This window comes from Poecilia reticulata, chromosome 20 (assembly GCF_904066995.2).
Source record: "Poecilia reticulata chromosome 20, P_reticulata-male-v2, whole genome shotgun sequence".
Classification (NCBI taxonomy): Eukaryota; Metazoa; Chordata; class Actinopteri; order Cyprinodontiformes; family Poeciliidae; genus Poecilia; species Poecilia reticulata.
Genome location: NC_088849.1, coordinates 16,018,833 through 16,037,998, shown reverse-complemented (window position 1 = coordinate 16,037,998; position 19,166 = coordinate 16,018,833). Strand labels below are relative to the sequence as shown.

The window sequence follows — 19,166 nt, the reverse complement described above, 5'->3', positions numbered from 1 at the left end:
GTCCTGGTGGCCCACAACGGCGTATGTACAACTGACACCACGGCGCAGCTCTCACAGCTACTTTGCACAATCACGTTCAGTCCATCTCAGGTTACTGAGTCTGCCCAGACTGGACAGATAATTGAAATCTGATGACATACAAAAAACCTCACCGCGTGATGCAGGTTGTGGATACAATAAAAAAAAAGGAATGAAATGTTTTGAGATTTTAGAATCAGCTAAACACCCACGACCACTGCATTTTCTCCGCTGATGGTATTCATATATTTTATTGTGATATATAGTAAGAGAAGAACAATAACATAGAGATTCTGTTTACATTTAAAAATAATTTTCAGTCATATTACTTGAACTGGAAATGATAAATGACAACTCCTTGGATAAGATTTCATGTATTTTGAACTTTTCCTAATTTTGTTTGTTACAACAATAAGCTGAAATGTGTGTTTTACAGTGATTTGATGTGACAGACTGACACAAACAGAACATAATGGTGGTTTTTAAAAGTATAAAAATCAGAAAAGATCAAATTACAAACAGATGGAGTCGAGATACTTATTAGCTTGAGAAGACTGTACTTTGAAGGCATTGTACATTTCAAGTTTGAGTGTGGGATTCAAACCAGTTAAATATCTAATTTTGATCCAGTTATTTTCAGTATTTCTACTTCACTTTACTCCAAATGTAGGAGTTCAACTTTCACCTCAAAAGTCTGCAGCAGCGCTGAAAGGAAAGACTGCTATCAGCCTGAGCAGAGCTTGTTTTCAGTGCCCTCTAGTGACTGAAAGCAATTACTGCATATTCTACACAAGAACATGTTTTCAAAATAACCTGGGAATCAAAATAAACATATGACTATATCGCAAACATAATTTTCGCAGAAAAAAAACTATCCATAAAGCCTAGTAAAAGACAAACATACACTGTAAAAAAAAACTGTAAAAAAAAACGGGTAAATATTGTGGAATTTGAAGGAATTTTGGTGACTTTATTTTAACAAATATGCAAAAATCAGTGTATATTTTTATTTTCAAAAGAAAATATTTGCATATTGTGTATGTTGGGGGTGCACCAATAAATCTTCCCCAAATCCTTAATTTTGAAGATTGGTGATCCGCCAATACAAGTGAAAGTGATTTCATCCACTGATCTTATCTACCTCAGCAAAGCTCTAAAAATCAAACGCTTTCCTCTCCTGTTAGAGACGTTTGACTGATAGACCGGCCCACCAGGTCATGTCTCCATGTTTGCAGTTATCAATAGTCACCCCACTGTTGCCAACCCCACTGACATTTTCTGCAATATTCAGGCAAGACGATCAGTATTGGCCAAAATCAGAATTGATAAGTCAGCTTTTTAAAGATTGGCCAGAAATCTGCAATTGACAAACTCCTAGTGTAGATTTTTATTTAATCAAAATTACTCAATGTTGTTTGTGAAAGAGGTATTAGCAATTGGCGAGACGCTGATGAGAAAGGTGATATGCTGCTGTAATATAATTTAGAAGCGTTTTGTAAAAAGTATGTTTATAGTGTCCATTCTCTTTGTTTATAGATTTTCTGGGCTCAAATCCTGAACGAGGTCGACTCACACGATGCGGACGAAGGTGAAGAAGCAGCTTTGCATTCCACCAAGATGGTTCAAGTCCCTTAATGCAGTGGTCCCCAACCCCCGGTCCGTGGACCGGTACCGGTCCGTAGACCAATTGGTACCGGGCCGCTCAAGAAATAGTGAAATATTTCCGTTTTATGTATTATTTGAGTCTGGAGGATCTTTTATTTTGAAAATCCTTTAACCGTATTCTCTCGGTTACTTGCGCGCCAACATTGAGCCCACAAGCAGCAAAATGAGTAAGAAACAGATCAGGTGTCTTTGGAAAGTTTCTGTTTACAACTGTCTCTTCTCTGGAAAAGGCCCAGAGAAGAGACAGGAGAATGGATTTATCCCGGACCGGTAGGTGAGTCCCACATTACAAACCCGCTCTACGTAACATGCGTAATATGTCAGCTTCAAGCTGCTTCGCCACGTAGAGACCAAGCAGGCTGTGGATATATAAGCAACACTTCGGGTGTTATTGTCTCCCATCATCACTGCCAGATGGGACCGTCTCGTTGCAGAGAAACAAGCTCAGGGCTCCCGTTAGTCAGTATTGTGAGTTAAAATTTTCACGAAAGTAAAATGTTCATTTTTGTGGTGCTTCTGTATCTTATTTAGAAGGGATATGTAAACGTTACCATAGCGACCAGAGTCAGAGCGTTTGGGCTGCGATCGTGAGTCTTAAGTCTGGTTTAGACGGAAAGATTTAAGAATTGTCAGCCGATTCTCCAAACCTCTGTGACCTTAGAGCTGATAAAAGTCCAACAGGTTCGATCGGTTCGTGTGTCCAAGGCAGGAGCAACACGAACCGATTCCAGTCACGAACATCCCGATTCCAGAGGATAATCCAGTAAAACCCCCAACATAGCGGGAATTTAGAATAACCAAACACAGATGAAGATGTAGAAGCAATAGTGACAGTCTGTGGAGTCATTTTAAGAGATAAAAGACGTAACAAAAAGAAAAGGCGGTGGATAAAAGACGACGGGAGCAGCCGCTCTATTTGCTACACTATTGATTTGGAGGTGAATATGTTTTTTTATAGTTAACATTTTTAACTGAATAAACATAATAATGACCTTTAGATTTAATAATAAACATTTCCACATATCATCTCCGATATCCACCGGACTCAGTTGCGCAATATGTCAGCTGTTTGGGATTCCCCTCAGTTCTTACGTCACCGCGCTTTCTGATTGGCTACCTGTCACATTCAGCAGGTCGTATTCTCGTTCTCAGACAGGAAAAACCCCACAGGTTGCGATAAAAACTCCAAGACAACAACCCAAACTGGGTATATTCAAGATTTAGCGGGAACACAAACACTGCCTCTTACAACCGCCCTTCTCATCCCCGCCCGGGCCGCAGCAAAATTTTCCAAGTCTTGACCGGTCCGCGGTAATAAAAAGGTTGGGGACCACTGCCTTAATGAACTGAATGACTGGGAAACCATGGAAAATTTGAGCCTTTTGAAGTTTAAACGTGATTGATCATCTCATCAAACCTGGTGCACCAAGAATCTTTGCAAAGCGCAAGAACTGGTCTCAGAACATTTCAAGCTCTTGGTAACTGGACCTAAGAGTTGGATTAACCTTTTTTTTTTGCAGAACATAAACATAAAATGGACTGTTTTGTTTTATGTTCACAGCGACTAGAGGTAATGAGAGTGCACACTCATGAATCCAGTGTCTTCCACTGTCGTTGGCATTAGGCTGGGTTTATGTAGCATTTGAGTTTTAACAAAATATTTATACCTGTATTTCATTTATTTTTTGGCATTTATTTTGAAGTATGTTGGTCCTGTTTACAACTATGATTTTCGTGTTCCAAAGCAATTTTTTGTATGTTCCATCTTATAGTAATTAACAAAACTGTTTGACTACAAAGACTAGAGTCAAGATTGCTTTATATTTAATTTATACGTTGAAATTTGTATAGTAAAATGCAATAAATTAGTTGTGATGTGCAGAAAATAAACATTAGCAAGCTCAAGAATATGTTTAACTCTTAATATATAATAGCAAAGGTTAGTTATAAAGACTGGATGATGTCAGTTTATGGTCTTAATTGCAAAATAAAGTCTGCAAATTGATTGTAGAATGATTTCATTTTTACATCACTTTGCATGATGAGCTACTTTCAATCTAAGTGTTCTGTGTTCTACAACTACATTTACTGTGGACTTAGAATTTAGTTTTGTTTCAAAATTATGTGAAGAATAAATAAAGTTAAATACTTTAACTTTAATATTAATATATTAACTTTAATATATTTTACACTATAATTAGTATATGGCATAGAATACAAACTTAAATGGTTTGAAAGACAAAAGTATTTGGAAATGTCCCAAGTTTTAAAAGAAAAGTTTGTGAATATATCAGAAAAGAGTAAAAAGACAGAAAATTTCAATTTTGGGTTAACAAAATATTGATAAATGACACAAAAAACTGTTAAATTATGGAAAATATTTTGATGGAAATTCTGAAAAAAAATAAATAAATAAAAAATACAGAAAATGTCCTGGTAATTCTCTGCCAGGATATTTTCCAGTTTTTTTTTTGCAGAATTTCCGTCAGAAGTTTCCCATAATTTAACAGTATTTTATTTCAAATTTTTTTCATAAAAAAACAGGGAAATGTCCTGGTAATTTTCTGACAATACATTTTCTGTTTTTTATGGAATTTCCAGCAGAATTTTTCTGTAATTTAACAGTTTTTTCCCCCGTAATTTAAATATGCAAACTGTTAAATTATGGCCCACCAGCACCACTTCAGGCAACATTTCCCATATTCTCAAACTCAAAGCTTGACATGTATTAAACTGACTGAAGATGAATACATAAACTAAAAGCTGGATCATAGACATTTTTAATAAGCGTATTTGTGAGCCTGCCTCTTTTTATTACGGGAAATTGAAATTAATTTTAGATTTTTGTATAACTTGTTGTCAGGTTAACTTAGAAAGTGAGCTGTTATTATTACAAGTTAGTTTTCTAAACTACAAAAAAGTAACTTAGGGAAGTAACACTTCTGTTATGCCAGATAACCAATACTTTACTTTGTTAAATTTTTTACACAATTACTCGATTAATCGTAAGAATAATCCATAGATTACTTGATTACTAAAATATTAATTTACAATAGCCCTAATTGTATAAATAAAATAGCATTTATAAAGGGATTGGGGGGATTAATGTCTCTCCTTCACTCCCTCCTCCTTTGCTTCCCCCACCCCTCTAACGATACGTCGAACCCCTTCTAATTATACTCTAGCCCCCCAGTCCGCAGATTAACGTCTCTCCTTTGCCCCCTCCTCCTACAGCCAGACCTCTGTCCGTCCAGCCCCCCCCCAGCACTCAACGGTACGCTAGACCGGCCCCACCTCCTTCCACCCCCCACCTTCTCTCCTTCTTTGAACCCCTTCAAAGGTACTCTAACCCCCCAGTCCGCCACCGTTCCCTCTGCCCCCCATTCTGACTCTTCGGTACGCTCTTCCCACCTTGATCTGACTGTAACAGCGGATGACTAAAGGTTTCCGGTATTCTCAGATTGAAAACTTGTAAGCACTCTTAAGGCCATAATCATCCATACCCACAAGTTGTGAAGTTCTGCTGAAGAAACGCATCCAGGTTTGACACTTCTGACAATGTGTCACTCCGTTGGTGAGAAAAAATCCTCAAAACACCGATAGGCATGAGGACTGAGGCAGGCCTTGACTCGGAGGCAGGTCCTGTCTCAGAGGTCTGTCCAGACTCGAAGGCAGGTCAAGACTTAGAGGCGGGTCCCATCTCGGAGGCGGGTCCAGTCTCAGAGGCGGGTCCACACTCGGAGGCGGGTCCCGTCTCGGAGGCGGGTCCACACTCGGAGGCGGGTCCTGTCTCGGAGGCGGTTCCTGTCTCGGAGGCGGGTCCTGTCTCGGAGGCGGGTCCAGTCTCGGAGGCGGGTCCTGTCTCGGAGGCGGGTCCTGTCTCGGAGGCGGGTCCAGACTCGGAGGCGGGTCCTGTCTCGGAGGCGGTTCCTGTCTCGGAGGCGGGTCCTGTCTCGGAGGCGGTTCCTTTCTCGGAGGCGGGTCCTGTCTCGGAGGCGGGTCCTGTCTCGGAGGCGGGTCCTGTCTCGGAGGCGGGTCCACTCTCGGAGGCGGGTTCAGACTCTGAGGCGGGTCCACTCTCGGAGGCGGGTCCTGTCTCGGAGGCGGGTCCTGACTCGGAGGCGGGTCCTGTCTGGGAGGCGGGTCCAGACTCGGAGGCGGTTCCTGTCTCGGAGGCGGTTCCTGTCTCGGAGGCGGGTCCAGTCACGGAGGCGGGTCCTGTCTCGGAGGCGGGTCCAGTCTCGGAGGCGGGTCCAGACTCGGAGGCGGTTCCTGTCTCGGAGGCGGGTCCTGTCTCGGAGGCGGGTCCTGTCTCGGAGGCGGTTCCTTTCTCGGAGGCGGGTCCTGTCTCGGAGGCGGTTCCTTTCTCAGAGGCGGGTCCACTCTCGGAGGCGGGTTCAGACTCTGAGGCGGGTCCACTCTCGGAGCCGGGTCCTGTCTCGGAGGCGGGTCCTGACTCGGAGGCGGGTCCTGTCTGGGAGGCGGGTCCACTCTCTGAGGCGGGTCCACTCTCGGAGGCGGGTTCAGACTCTGAGGCGGGTCCTGTCGCAGAGGCGGGTACTGACTCAGAGACCGGCCCTGACTTCTCCGAGTCATTACCGACCTCTGAGCAAACCAAACTTTGAGGCCCAACTAAGCGTGGACTAAACACATCGTTTGGTCCGCTCTTGGTGGGTTCTTGCTTCTCTTCTTCCTCTGAAGCGTCTCCACAACACGCAGCCTTTTTGATGAGCCCCCATGCCTTTTGAATAACGGTGTCTCGGAGAATGACTTTCCGCGGTCGTGCCAGGGTTCTTCGGAAGCATTGGACAACCTTGTAAATTACGATTGGGTTGTCGCTTTTGATCATTTTGAAGAGCAGTTCTCTAACTGCATCTTCATTGCCCCAGAGAAGTTGCAAGATGTCTCTGCAGATTTTTTTTTCCATTTTCTCAAAAAAGACGAAATCTATGTCCTTTACTTCTTTCCAGATTTTTGGAGCAAGCTTTCTCTGGACTGGTTCAGTGTGCTTCCTTTTGTAATGCCCATAGGTAGATCTGTAACTGGACTTGTAAATCAATCTCCATAGAATATTTTCCACCATAACTCTCCTTTCATCTTCGGTTCCTCGTCTGAAACCCATCCTGTTTGCGTCCCTCAAAAACTGTTCAGGGTCCATGGCTGCCTGAGTATAATCCTCACTCAGGCAGTTTTCATCTGCGTACAAGTCTTCAGTTGGAAAAAATGTCTTTCTGAACTTTCTTTTTGTAGAGGCCAACATTTTCTCTTTAGGAACAGGATTCTCCAAGTGCTTTTTGAATTTCTCCACAATTACTTGGTGTCCTTCTGGGTAATCAAGGAGTGCAATTAAATGCAGTCCACTGGCAAAGTGGAATGCATCTCTCGCAATACTCTGGAAAATCCTTTCTCCTAGCTCTTCTGACACCTCCGAGAGTACGTCCACGTTTAATTCTCCGGTTTTTCTCAAAAGCAAGATCAAAATTTTGCTGTGTTGTTCCTGAAAGGTGTGTCTGACAAGATGCAGAGTTGGTCCATCTGCAGCCTTTTCAATCACTTCCCACAGAAGTTCACTGAGAAAGTTTCTCTTCTTGTAATCTGGGCTTCTTTGACCAGGATGAACTTTGTTGGACAATGTTTTTTTCACTTTTGTCCAAAAAGAAACCTTAGGCTTTACATCCATTTCTCTCTGTGGGCTTTCGTCGTTCATCTTTATTGAGCTGAGCTAAAACGTCCAAATGAATCTTGTGCTGACTGACTTAACTAATTTGTGTTAACTGATCAGAGAATTAACTGATCTGTTGGTGATGTCATGGCCTCTATGACATCACAAAGTAAACCTTAGAAGGGCCTCATGACAGACATCATTTGAAGTCATGCTGATGACATTGTCAGCAGGCTAATAATAGCACGCAGTGAGCATGCGCTATGAAAAAAAAAAGAATCTGTGGGCACTAAATGCATTATTCTCTCAAGTCTGAACTGACAGTGATTTGCGCAGGACGGCCAGGGAACCACTGGCCCCTCCACTTTATCGCCCTACCCATTTTTATTTATTTGTGTTCCATCTCCTAACAGGCGTAGGGCAAAGTGTCAATGGAACCGCTACATGACCTGGTTGTTTTCTATGTTAAAAATTTAACATATAAAAGCTGTTAAATTACGGGAAAAAAATCTGTTAAATTACGGAAAAAATTCTGCTGGAAATTCCGTAAAAAAACAGAAAATGTACTGGCAAAAAATTACCAGTACATTTTCCTGTTTTTTTTATGGAAATTTTTTTTACTGTGTATGATAAAAAGTATAATTGGGGAGTAGTCCTGGGTTTGATTCCTGCTTGCATGTCTTCCTCCCATCTTTCTCCAAAAAAGTATTTTAAATAAAGGCAGTACGTTGGCACTGATTGTACAATAGAAGAGTCTTCAGCTGTCTCTTGATCATTAAAATTTGGCCTCCAAACAGCCACAGGTCCCTGAAGCCTTTTAAAGTCATACTTTATCAGATCTTCCAAAAAGCATTTGTTAATGTTAATGTCTCCCAAAAATGGACAGAATGTTTCATCTGGGCATTATCGATCAGTCGATATCAGTCAATATTGATAATTGGCAATATTGATAATTACCGATTAGTTTTTTTTGTTATAAATAGATGAAATTAGCTTTCTTGTTTTATCCACAGTTATCACTCCATACCATTGTTTATTTTTAAACAGTTATGAGGCACGGTAGCCAAACCTGAACCTGCAGAAGTTTCATCAAGTTGTTGGTTGAAGAGGGAGTGAGTTAAGTTGATACCGCTCACCTTGCGGCAGCTAAAGCATTTCCTCTGCCTTCTTCTCCCAAAATGCTGTGCGGCTCTGGCTCGGGATATTCAAACAGATCTATTATATTGGTCATGTGTGTATGGCGATATACATTTTTATTAATTTATTGTCCAGCCCTAATAGCATATAAAAACAAAACTGGCTCAAGGCTCCAATGCATAAAGAAATTATTTTAACCAAATTCTTTTTGCGTTATGTACTTGTTTTATTTAGTTTTCATTTTATTTTGCAAGTTTTGTATTCATTTGTGGCCTTAGCTCTTTTTTAAAAAATTACAGGTGGCTCCACTAGATGTCGCACCCTCCACAGCCTGAGCTTCCATAAAAGGGATGATGGAAGGGTGATGGCCAAGTGTATTAAAGAAGCTAAAAAGAAGACATGGAGAGAGTATTGTTCCTCAATAGGTTCAGAAATAAAATTGCAGAACGTTTGGTCAATGTTTAGGAAAATGACGGGGAAAAGGAATGAAGTTAAAATGCCAGCATTAGTCAGAGAACAGGAAATATTAGTTTTAAACAAAGATAAGGCAGATATATTGGGGGAGACATTTGCTGCAGTTCACAGTGGTGAACATCTTACAGACACTCATAGACAGCAAAAAAACAAAAACTTTTAAATTATAAAAATATTTTTGGAAAAATGTCAGAAATGCATGTCAACATTAGACATGAATATAACCATGAAAGAAATGAAAACGGTACTGAAAGGGACAGGATCCAGGAGAGGATCAACTATGTTATGCTATGTTTCGACAGACTCCAGAAGTAACATTGAAATTAATATTATGATTATTTAATAAAATATGGAATGAAGGTTTAATACCAAATAGCTGGAAAAGGCAATAATACTTCCGTTTAATAAACCAGGGAAAGATCCTAGTAGTCCAAATAACTAGACCAATAGCTTTAACTTCTCATTTAAGTAAATGGATGGAGAAAATAATAGTAGAAAATAAAAGAAATATCGATACAGGAACAACATTATACGGACAGCCTTTAGAAAGGGTTAAAAAATTTAAATATCTAGTATTATGGTTAGATAGTTCCTATACATGGAAAACACATATAGATAACTTAGAAACTAAATTTAAGAAAGTTATAAACTTACTAAAGGCCAACGTAATGCCTTCATTTAAAATACTTTTTTGGAGAAAGATGGGAGGAAGACATGCAAGCAGGAATCAAACCCAGGACTACTCCCCAATTATACTTTTTATCATACACAGTAAAAAAAAATTCCGTAAAAAAACAGGAAAATGTACTGGTAATTTTTTTGCCAGTACATTTTCTGTTTTTTTACGGAATTTCCAGCAGAATTTTTTTCCGTAATTTAACATATTTTTTTACAGCCCTTAACTGGGGTTCAGATAGTCATTATTAAACATATACAGGGCTCTTATGAGATCAATAATGGATTATGGCAGTTTTTTATATGGAGCAGCAGCTAAAACAACACTACAAATGATAGACTACAGAGTAGGGCTTTAAGTATATGTACAGGAGTGGTGAAAATGACACCTGTTAATGCTCTTTTAATAGAGACTGGAGAGACTGCTGGAAATAAGAATAAAATTAGCTTTAGTATATTGGATGAAAATTAAACGTAATGATCAAGAGAATGTAACATCAATTATATTAAACTGTTGGGAATATGTAAAGTTCCAGAGTAATGGATTTGGATGGATGATAAGTAAATTGACCAAAATGTATGGATTAGAGGATAAGAAAATAGCTCAGATTAATCCAATTAGTGTTATTCCTCCATGACTATTTCCTGAGGTTAATGTAGACATGAGACTTCTTAAAATGAAAAACGACTGGAATTTAAATGAAATAGGGGTAAAGACTGATGTATATTTAAGAAAATCATATTATAACTACCTCAAAATTTATTCAGATTGTTCTAAAAATCTTAAAGGATGTGTGGGAATAGGAATAAATATACCAGAGTTTGAAATCCACATCTCCAAAAGACTATCAGATCACCTATCTGTTTTCACAGCAGAAATGATGGCAGTCATATTAAGCTTACAGTGGGTAGAGGAGGTTCGACCAGACAGGGTGGTGATATGTACAGATTCTAAAGCAGTTTTAGAAAGTATTCAGGGAGAAGGAAATAATAGGAAAGATTTAGTATTAGAAACTCTGCATAGTTTATTTAGATTATATAGAGGTGGCATTGATGTTTGGTTCTGCTGGGTACCAGCTCATGAAGGGGTTAAAGGAAATGAAAAAGCAGATAAATTAGCAAAAAGGGCATTAGAAATGGCAATAACGATAATAATTCCTTTTGGGAAAGGGGAAGGGAAATCCTGTATTAAAAATAAATGCAGGATTTCCCTGTATTTATTGTCAGAAGACTGGCAAAAAAAGTGGAATGAAGATAAGAAAGGGAGAAGATTATATAAAGTACAAAAGTCAGTATTATTTAGAAATATTAATGAGAGAAACAGAAGAGAAGAAATAATTATGATCAGATTAAGAGTAGGTCATACTTATTTAAATGACACCTTATATTTAATAGGGAAGAAAAGTAATGATAAATGTGAAGTATGTGGAGAGAAAGAAAATGTAGAACATGTATTAATGAACTGTAGAACATATGAATCTGAAAGGGAGAATCTAAAAAGAATGATTGGAAGGACAGGTCAAGAATGGAGTCTTAAAGGAATATTAGGAAATGAAGGAAACAATGGATATTTATAGATTAAGGAAAGCATTATTTATTTTTCTTAAAAATACAAGATTAATAAATAGAATTTAATAGATGTAAAGAAATGTTGTTACACACTCGTGTACAGTAGGTGGCGGTATGCACCTCAAAGTTGCTTGCAATCCGCCATAATAGAAGAGAAGAAGAAGAAGATGGCCAAGCGTCAATTTCCTGTGAGTAACCAGGTGTGTGTTGGGCCCACGGGTTCCACTGTTTGCTGGTTTTTGTAGGTTTGGAGGAAAACCGTTTTAAATCGATCCTCTTATGTGCTGACGTGGTGTTTTTAAACAAGGATACACTGTTAATAACGTTCCGGTGGTAGGGTTACCTGGGCGTGTGGTTGTTCGACGCCGCAGGTAGGCTTTATACATTTGTCGTGGGCCCAACACACACCTGGTCACACACACATCAAATTGACACTTGGCCACCATCCGTTCGGTTTCCCTTTTATGGAAGCTCAGGCTGTGGAGAGCGCGACACCTGGTGGTGCCACCTGTTACAAAATATTTTTTGATATTGTTATGTATGTTACTTTTAAGCAATCTTGAAATAATATATTCTCTACAACCGGTTTTTCAAGTTGTCTCTCGTTAATGTTCTGAAAGTTAATTGATAATACATTGACAAGTAAGAAAGGGGCAGGATATTATAAGATGTATCTTCTACCTGCTACCTGCTCCTTTTCGAACAGAAAATATAAAATTGCATGTCACATGGGCAAAATAATTTGTTTTACATTTTATTTCTTAGGTTTGTCTCATTCTATTTTGTTTTCTTGTTCTTTTTTGACCGTTTTTAATGTCTGTTCGAAATAAATAAATAAATGAAATGAAATGAATGTTTTGGACTTGAACCCTGAATAATTTTTACTAGATTTTTTCCCCCGTAATTTTAATAGAAATAAATTTTAAAAATGTATTGCAGTTTTTAACGAATCTGCGGATAGATTCCTTATTATTGGGTGTGATTTGTAGCGAAAGTGCCTAGTCCGTGTTGCAGGCGGTGTTTACTTGTTTCCAGAGATTTCATCATTCTCTTGTGGTTGCAGTTCACCGGTCCATGCTTCTTCTCCGCAGCGCTGCATCAGCTCTGCTGAGGACCACCACTGAGATTCCCTCCCTCCGTCCGCTATTCACGACCCGCTTCGTCCGGCTGTCGCTCCGCCATCCGCCCGGAAGAAGGCCGTTTTCAGCGTCTGTCTGCCTGTGTAGTAAGAAGAAGAAGAGAAGCCTCTGGCTGCAGCTCAAGGAAGGACAAACCATGGGGGACGGCAACTTTGAGGAGATTCTCGCCCCTTTGAGACAGGCAGTCAAAGAACAGGTACAGCTGATCCATTTGCTTTTTTTCATGATTAGTTAACAGAATGGCCCCATACTGTTCAGTTTTAATAATAAAACACTTGTGTATATACCGCCTGATACAAGCTGTCAGTGCATAAGCAGCTACCGAAGCTAGCTGCTGCTAGCCGACAATCATGTGCTGTCTGCCACGTTGAGCCGCTTCTGCAGCTGCAGACAGTAGCCAGCTGAAGGGTGGGGTGCAGAAAGGAGGCTGATCTGCTGGTGCCAAAACTCCACATCTATAATCGGCCTTTAGCTTTGTAAAACAGGCCCAAACTGGAGCCCAGTGGTGTCTGTAGCTGTCTCAGGGGTTTGCTCTGATTCTTTTCCTCAGGGGGACCTGGTGCGCAAAATGAAACAGGAAGGAGCTCCTGATGTGGATGTGACCAAAGCTGTGGCAGAATTGAAAGCAAGGAAGAGGACTTTAGAGGCCAAGGTAAATCACTTGTGATCGTCATCTGATTTTGATCAGAATGCACTGGATAGAATTACTCCATGTTCACAAATTCACCATAAAATCTCATGCAATCTGTTGCACAGTATGAATATTTTTTGGCTTTTGAGTGTGCGTTCAGTAAACTTGGATGATCATCTCCACTTTGCTCAAATGTGAAATTATCGCCAGTTTACCACAAATGACAGTCCAGAGACATTTCTTATGGAAACGCCTACGATCCAAACAGTAGTTATTAAACAACCGTCTGATTTCTGCCACATGTTGCTTGATCTGGTCTTGCACTGATTCTACTTTAGGTTCACATATAAACCGTTTTGATCCATTTTGTTTCGTTAAGCAGCCTGGCTTGCATCGTAGCATTTGTACGTGTGCAACACTCTGACATTAAGAGGTGGTGTAACGTTCACAGGAGCTGTCGCTGCAACCCAAAGATGATATTGTTGACAGGACCAAGATGGAGGACACCCTGAAGAGGCGGTTCTTCTATGATCAGGCCTTTGCTATCTATGGAGGTAACGTGTTACATAGCTACTAGTAGAGTGGGTAATTATGAGATTTTTTTTTTTATTATTATTATTATTATAAGAATTGTAATTTATTGGGATGAAAACGCTTAAATGATGTTTGAATACTTTTCGTTCCTTTTCTTGAGATCTTTCTTTTTAACTGATGCTGTCCTTCCTTTCGATACCTTTTGTCCTTCAGTTAGTGTCTGGCTTTTGCTGGTTTTTCAATCTAAGCTAGTCTGCAGAAATTCTTAGTGATGTTTGCATTTTTAAGTGAAGATAAAGAAACTAAAAATAGTGGGGAAAATTTGTCTGGAAATCTGTTAAATTTTCTAATTAGAAAATGTTAAAGAATTCGGTGAAATTGTGTTGGCTGGTCAGAAAAAGATTATATTTGTGTTTCTGACTTGTAACCGTTGTTCCTCAGGTGTGAGCGGCCTGTATGACTTTGGCCCTGTTGGCTGTGCCCTGAAGAACAACATCCTGCAGGTGTGGAGGCAGCACTTCATCCAGGAGGAGCAGATCCTGGAGATTGATTGCACCATGCTGACTCCTGAGCCTGTGCTCAAGTAGGTGCACTGTTGCAGTGCTGGGGGCCTTGTTCATGCAACAGAAATGTTTTCGATTACTTCTGCACATCTGTCTGATTTATGTCTCTTAATATAAGCTCAATTGAAGTGCAGACGTATCATCTTAAATTTGAACATTTCGTCTCTTATCCCTCGATGTTATCTACTGAAAAAGTCAAATTGGTTATTTAATTTCTTTTTTTTTTTTTGTCTGTGACTAAAGTCAGAAAATTTTATTGTTTTCTATCCAATCACTGCCTCTGCTGAAGGCGCCTTGTGGTTCCTAGAGTCGGCTCCAAAGTGCCGAGCTGTAGGTTTTTAATTGACGGGCGCATATGAACTTCTGCGATTTTATGCATGGAACCTGCAGCTACAGCAGCGCTCCATAGCCCGGTTGCAGATACACTCGACTTTGGTTTGAATTTGCTCCGTGAAGCTCATTCTTGCTGTGTTTTTGTTCCAGGACATCTGGACATGTGGAAAAGTTTGCAGACTATATGGTGAAAGATGTCAAAAATGGCGAATGCTTCAGGGCTGACCACCTTCTGAAAGGTAAAAACCACTACATAAAGTTAAGAGATGAGTTTTTAAAGCTGAACTCTTGAGTCATTAGGAATTAAAACTACTAGATTCTTCTTTTAATGGTTTGCTGACTGTGCTTAACATTTTTTTTTTAATCTTGTAAACCGGTCACTAACAGTTGTCTTTAATCATAACTTTACTGCTTTATTTGTTCACCTGCAGCTCATCTCCAGAAGCTCATGTCTGATAAGAAATGTGCAGCTGAGAAAAAGGCAGAGATGGACAGTGTCATCACTCAGGTCAGTTCCACAAAAATATCTACTTTTCTCGGTGAGCAAATGATTTCTGACCAGATCATTCATGTTTTTAAAACCATTTTTAGTTGGACAACTACTCCCAACAAGAGCTGACGGACCTTTTTGTGAAATACAACGTCAAGTCTCCCACCACAGGAAATGAGCTCACCGCTCCAATCTCCTTCAACCTGATGTTTCAGACATCCATCGGACCAGGAGGGAATATGCCAGGGTGTGTTAAAGCATTTAAACTGTGGGGACAGTTGGTACTGTTTTTTTTGGGGTGGGGGTTGGTTTTGTAAAATCTCTGAATATGATGTACATTTCCAGCTATCTGAGGCCTGAAACTGCTCAGGGAATCTTCCTCAACTTCAAGCGCCTCCTAGAGTTCAACCAGGGGAAACTTCCCTTTGCCGCTGCTCAGATCGGAAACTCCTTCAGGAACGAAATCTCTCCTCGCTCTGGACTCATTCGGGTTAGGTGAGCCATCCTCAGAATTCCTCTTTGGGGTTGTAGGATGTGGAAAAAGAACAAGTCTGGAATTGGATTTAAGCATCTTTGCAGGTCTGGATAATGATGAAAGAAGACAAGCGTAAACAACTTAATTTCCTGGCAATTTTTAATGCACTCTTATTTAAAATTTGCATTATCTATCTATCTTAGGCCCAAATCTGGATCCCTATGAAATTTTAACATGGAAATGTCTTGTAACCCTGTTGGTTGTGCTTTTGGATGGAGAGAATAAACTGGAATGTGCCTGCCGCCCTGTCTGTGCAGGGAGTTCACCATGGCTGAGATCGAGCACTTTGTGGACCCAAATGAGAAGGTCCATCCTAAATTTTCCAGCGTGGCAGACCTGGACATCATGTTGTACTCATCCAAAGCCCAGACAAGTGGCCAGTCAGCCCATATCATGAGGCTGGGAGATGCTGTGGAACAAGTAAATATCTGTGATTCTCGCCCAGTTGTAGAAGGGTGGTATTAACTTGGAATCTAAAATGGGAAACTGATTGATTTTATTTTTATCATTTTCTTCAGGGGGTGATTAATAACTCTGTCCTGGGATATTTCATTGGGAGGATCTACCTCTACCTTACGAAAGTCGGTGTTGCCAAAGATAAGCTGCGTTTCCGACAGCACATGGACAACGAGATGGCTCACTACGCCTGTGACTGCTGGGATGCTGAAACCAAGACCTCCTATGTAAGCTCCAATACAGTGCAAACTTCAGACTAATGCATTTTTTTCTAGTTCTGCTGCTTAAAATATCGTTTTTCTTTTTGTAGGGTTGGATTGAGATCGTGGGCTGCGCTGACCGGTCTTGTTACGATCTGAAGTGTCACGCAAGAGCCACAAAGGTCCCGTTGGTTGCCGAGAAACCTCTGAAAGAGCCTATATCCTTTAAACTACTTGGCATCAAAGTCCGGAGAAGTGTTGGTGTTTTCCTTGCTACAACGATCTATTTGCCTTTAACCTCTCTGCACAAAACCGTTAATGTCGTCCAGTTTGAGCCCAACAAAGGAGCTATTGGGAAGGCTTATAAAAAGGATGCCAAGTTGGCGATGGAATACCTGGCGGTGTGTGACGAATGCTTCATTGCAGAGCAGGAACAGCTGCTGAATGATAACGGGTTAGTGAATTTCTTGCGTTTACAGGACTGATAGTTTTCACATAGTTTCAATGATTTATTTCTGCTACACAGAGAGTTCACAATCGAGACTGAGGGGAAGACCTTTACACTCACAAAGGACATGGTCGGAGTGAAGAGATTCCAGAAGACCTTGCATGGTGAGATTCACTTTTGAGGAATAAACAGGATTATTTACCCGCCATCAAACTTTATAGCTTGTGTTTCCCTTTAACTGCAGTGGAGGAAGTTGTTCCCAATGTCATTGAGCCGTCCTTTGGCATCGGTAGAATCATGTACACCATCTTTGAACACACATTCCACATCAGAGAAGGCGATGAGCAGAGAACGGTAGGTTTAGTTGGGTTACCAGAGTGGGTGACTTTAATTTCTGCATTAGTTTTAAATACTGCTGTCAAACTACTACAACAATCTAGTTGATAAGCTTTTATTGTTATTGTTTTATGCATTTCACTATGGTTTGCAGTGGTTTATGGAATGGTTTGCTAAAGCAGCATTTAAGTGTGTTTTTGGACTCTTGAAGCAGTTAATTTTCTTCAACCATGGATTTTTCAATGGCTAATATTGCGTTTATTTTTTTTTTAAACCTATATTTAAGAAGTATTTTGCCATGTGTTCTTTAAAGTCGGAGCCTCTTCTGTTCTTTGTGTTTATCACATTTCTTTTTACAGTACTTTAGCTTCCCTGCGACTGTAGCTCCGTACAAATGTTCCGTCTTACCTCTGAGTCAAAACCAAGAGTTCATGCCTTTCGTGAAGGAGCTATGTAAGTGCCTTCCTAATATTTTTCATTTTCACCCTTAAAGAACTGATGCATTTCAGCATATTTACCCACAGTTCCCATGTTCCTCCACATTAGCTGAGGCCATGACCAAAAACGGCGTGTCGCACAAGGTGGACGACTCCTCCGGATCCATCGGGAGGCGCTATGCTAGGACAGACGAGATTGGTGTGGCATTCGGCATCACCATTGACTTTGACACGGTGAACAAGACGCCTCACACGGCCACACTGAGGGACCGTGATTCAATGAGGCAGATCAGGGCTGAGGTACAGCAACCGCTCCTGTTTTCTTTTGTTTTTTGTCAACTTCAGTTTCAATTGGTTCTTAATACATTTGGTGTAAAGCTTAAAGCACCAATGGATAAGCAGTTAGGGGTGGTTAGTTACCATGTTAGGTCATGTTGGTTTATATAGTTCCCCCCCCCCCATTTTTAATTTGGTCATTTGAAAATTGCTTTTTTCTAATTGCTCAAATTATCTTTATCTATTAATGCATCCCCTTCCCCCCCCCCCCCCCCCCCCCCATTCCTCTTCAGGTTGACAAGTTGCCGGTTATTGTTCGCGATTTGGCCAACGGCACCCTGACCTGGGCAGAAGTGGAAAGCGAGTATCCCATCTTTGAAGGACAGGAGACGAGTAAAAAGGACACGATTGAGGAGTAGAGCTCGCATTTCCTTTGCAAGGGGCTCCGTAAATATTTCAGACTCAATGCAAACGCACCACCAAGAAGAATCCTGCAGTTATGTCGTGATGAGCCACATAGGTGGACCAATCCCACTTCAATCACTGAAATGTTGTTTATCTAAGAGTCGAGGCAACGCCTGCACAGGATGTCGTCAGTGAACAACTTTGCATCCATGTTTGACAGTTTGTTCTTTCAAAAGGGAGAAAAATGTAATCAGGGTATCAGTGGAAGACTTTCACTGTTCAAGTTTTCAGCCAGAATGGATCGATATTTAACAAGTTGAAATAAAAGCAGCCAGCACTTCCTGGACGCCTGTGGTTTAAGGGTTTTCTGTAAAGTTGTTTAAAAGTTTGGAGTCATAAGTTTTAATGTTAGTTCCCCCAATTGAACTGTAAATATACAGTGAATTGAAACCAAGAAGGTCCCAGATTAATAACAGCCTTTTATAAAATCAGTAGTCATATGAGATATCTATAAGGCTTAACATTGGAAATAAGATTTGACTTTGGTAAGATTTTTTTTTTTAAATACTGATGCATCTAAAAAAAATGTGTATAAGAAAGTCATGGTGTCACACCCTAATCAGTTTAACTCCTGAGCCTAAACTGTCTTCAAGTCTGGGTCAGTAGGACACAGAACTAAATACAGCGAATACAAATCTACACAATGCTTTAGTGTACATGTCTGTGTGCTCATCGGTCACAGAAAATCCTAATAAAATATGTTAAAGTTTATGGAGGAAAAAATATAAATGAAAACTTCAGCAGTACTTGAAACCACCAAACGTCACTGGGTTGCATTTTGACGTTCCGTCACTAGTCGGCACTGCCTGCTGGTTAACATGCTCACAGTTTCTTTCAGAATCTGAGACATGCATATCGAGACTGAAACTCAAAATTGCAGCAGGATTAAACCTTCCTCAAGTAGATTTGGCAGTGAGGGAAATGGGGAAAACCTGCATTTTCATTTAATGTAATGACTATAGATGGTGTGTTCTGCTTCAGTTATGCTCCAGATGATTTTGGTGACCTTCTACACAAGTCTCTCAAATTGTATACATACAAGAAATGGAGAAGTGCTGAATATCTGCTGCTCAGCTGACAAACCGTCTTGTATTATCACATGGCCTATAGTCTATTGCACTGA

General features: G+C 40.3%; 1 protein-coding gene and 1 non-coding gene across 4 annotated transcripts; both read left to right on the top strand.

The window, feature by feature from the left end:
• Positions 1 to 1,919: 1,919 nt before the first annotated feature.
• On the top strand, positions 1,920 to 18,329 carry gars1 (glycyl-tRNA synthetase 1). Of its 3 annotated transcripts, none has more exons than XM_081601343.1 (17): positions 1,920 to 1,957; positions 12,292 to 12,535; positions 12,890 to 12,991; positions 13,422 to 13,524; positions 13,946 to 14,087; positions 14,551 to 14,639; positions 14,832 to 14,908; positions 14,992 to 15,137; positions 15,236 to 15,385; positions 15,683 to 15,845; positions 15,944 to 16,108; positions 16,192 to 16,535; positions 16,608 to 16,693; positions 16,774 to 16,883; positions 17,225 to 17,318; positions 17,412 to 17,602; positions 17,872 to 18,329. In XM_081601343.1, exons 1-17 carry the CDS (start codon positions 1,935 to 1,937, stop codon positions 17,995 to 17,997), a joined length of 2,355 nt encoding a protein of 784 aa, XP_081457469.1. In that variant the 5' UTR covers positions 1,920 to 1,934; the 3' UTR covers positions 17,998 to 18,329. The 3 variants fall into 3 exon arrangements, with proteins under 3 accessions (XP_081457469.1, XP_081457470.1, XP_081457468.1); XM_081601344.1 differs by lacking the exon at positions 1,920 to 1,957 and adding an exon at positions 11,555 to 11,571; XM_081601342.1 differs by lacking the exon at positions 1,920 to 1,957 and adding an exon at positions 11,650 to 11,738.
• Positions 14,359 to 14,495, top strand: LOC145549511 (small nucleolar RNA SNORA84). Its single transcript, XR_014085491.1, has one exon. It is a non-coding gene; the product is annotated as a small nucleolar RNA SNORA84 (small nucleolar RNA).
• Positions 18,330 to 19,166: the final 837 nt, after the last annotated feature.

Excerpts from the sequence above, each read along its gene's own strand:
- gars1 (XM_081601342.1), top strand. The coding sequence starts at position 11,665 with ATGGAAGCTCAGGCTGTGGAGAGCGCGACACCTGGTGGTGCCACCTGT. Across the intron at positions 11,739-12,291 it reads ATATTTTTTGATATTGTTAT|CGCTGCATCAGCTCTGCTGA; the intron begins GTATGTTACTTT and ends TCTTCTCCGCAG. Across the intron at positions 13,525-13,945 it reads GGCCTTTGCTATCTATGGAG|GTGTGAGCGGCCTGTATGAC; the intron begins GTAACGTGTTAC and ends GTTGTTCCTCAG.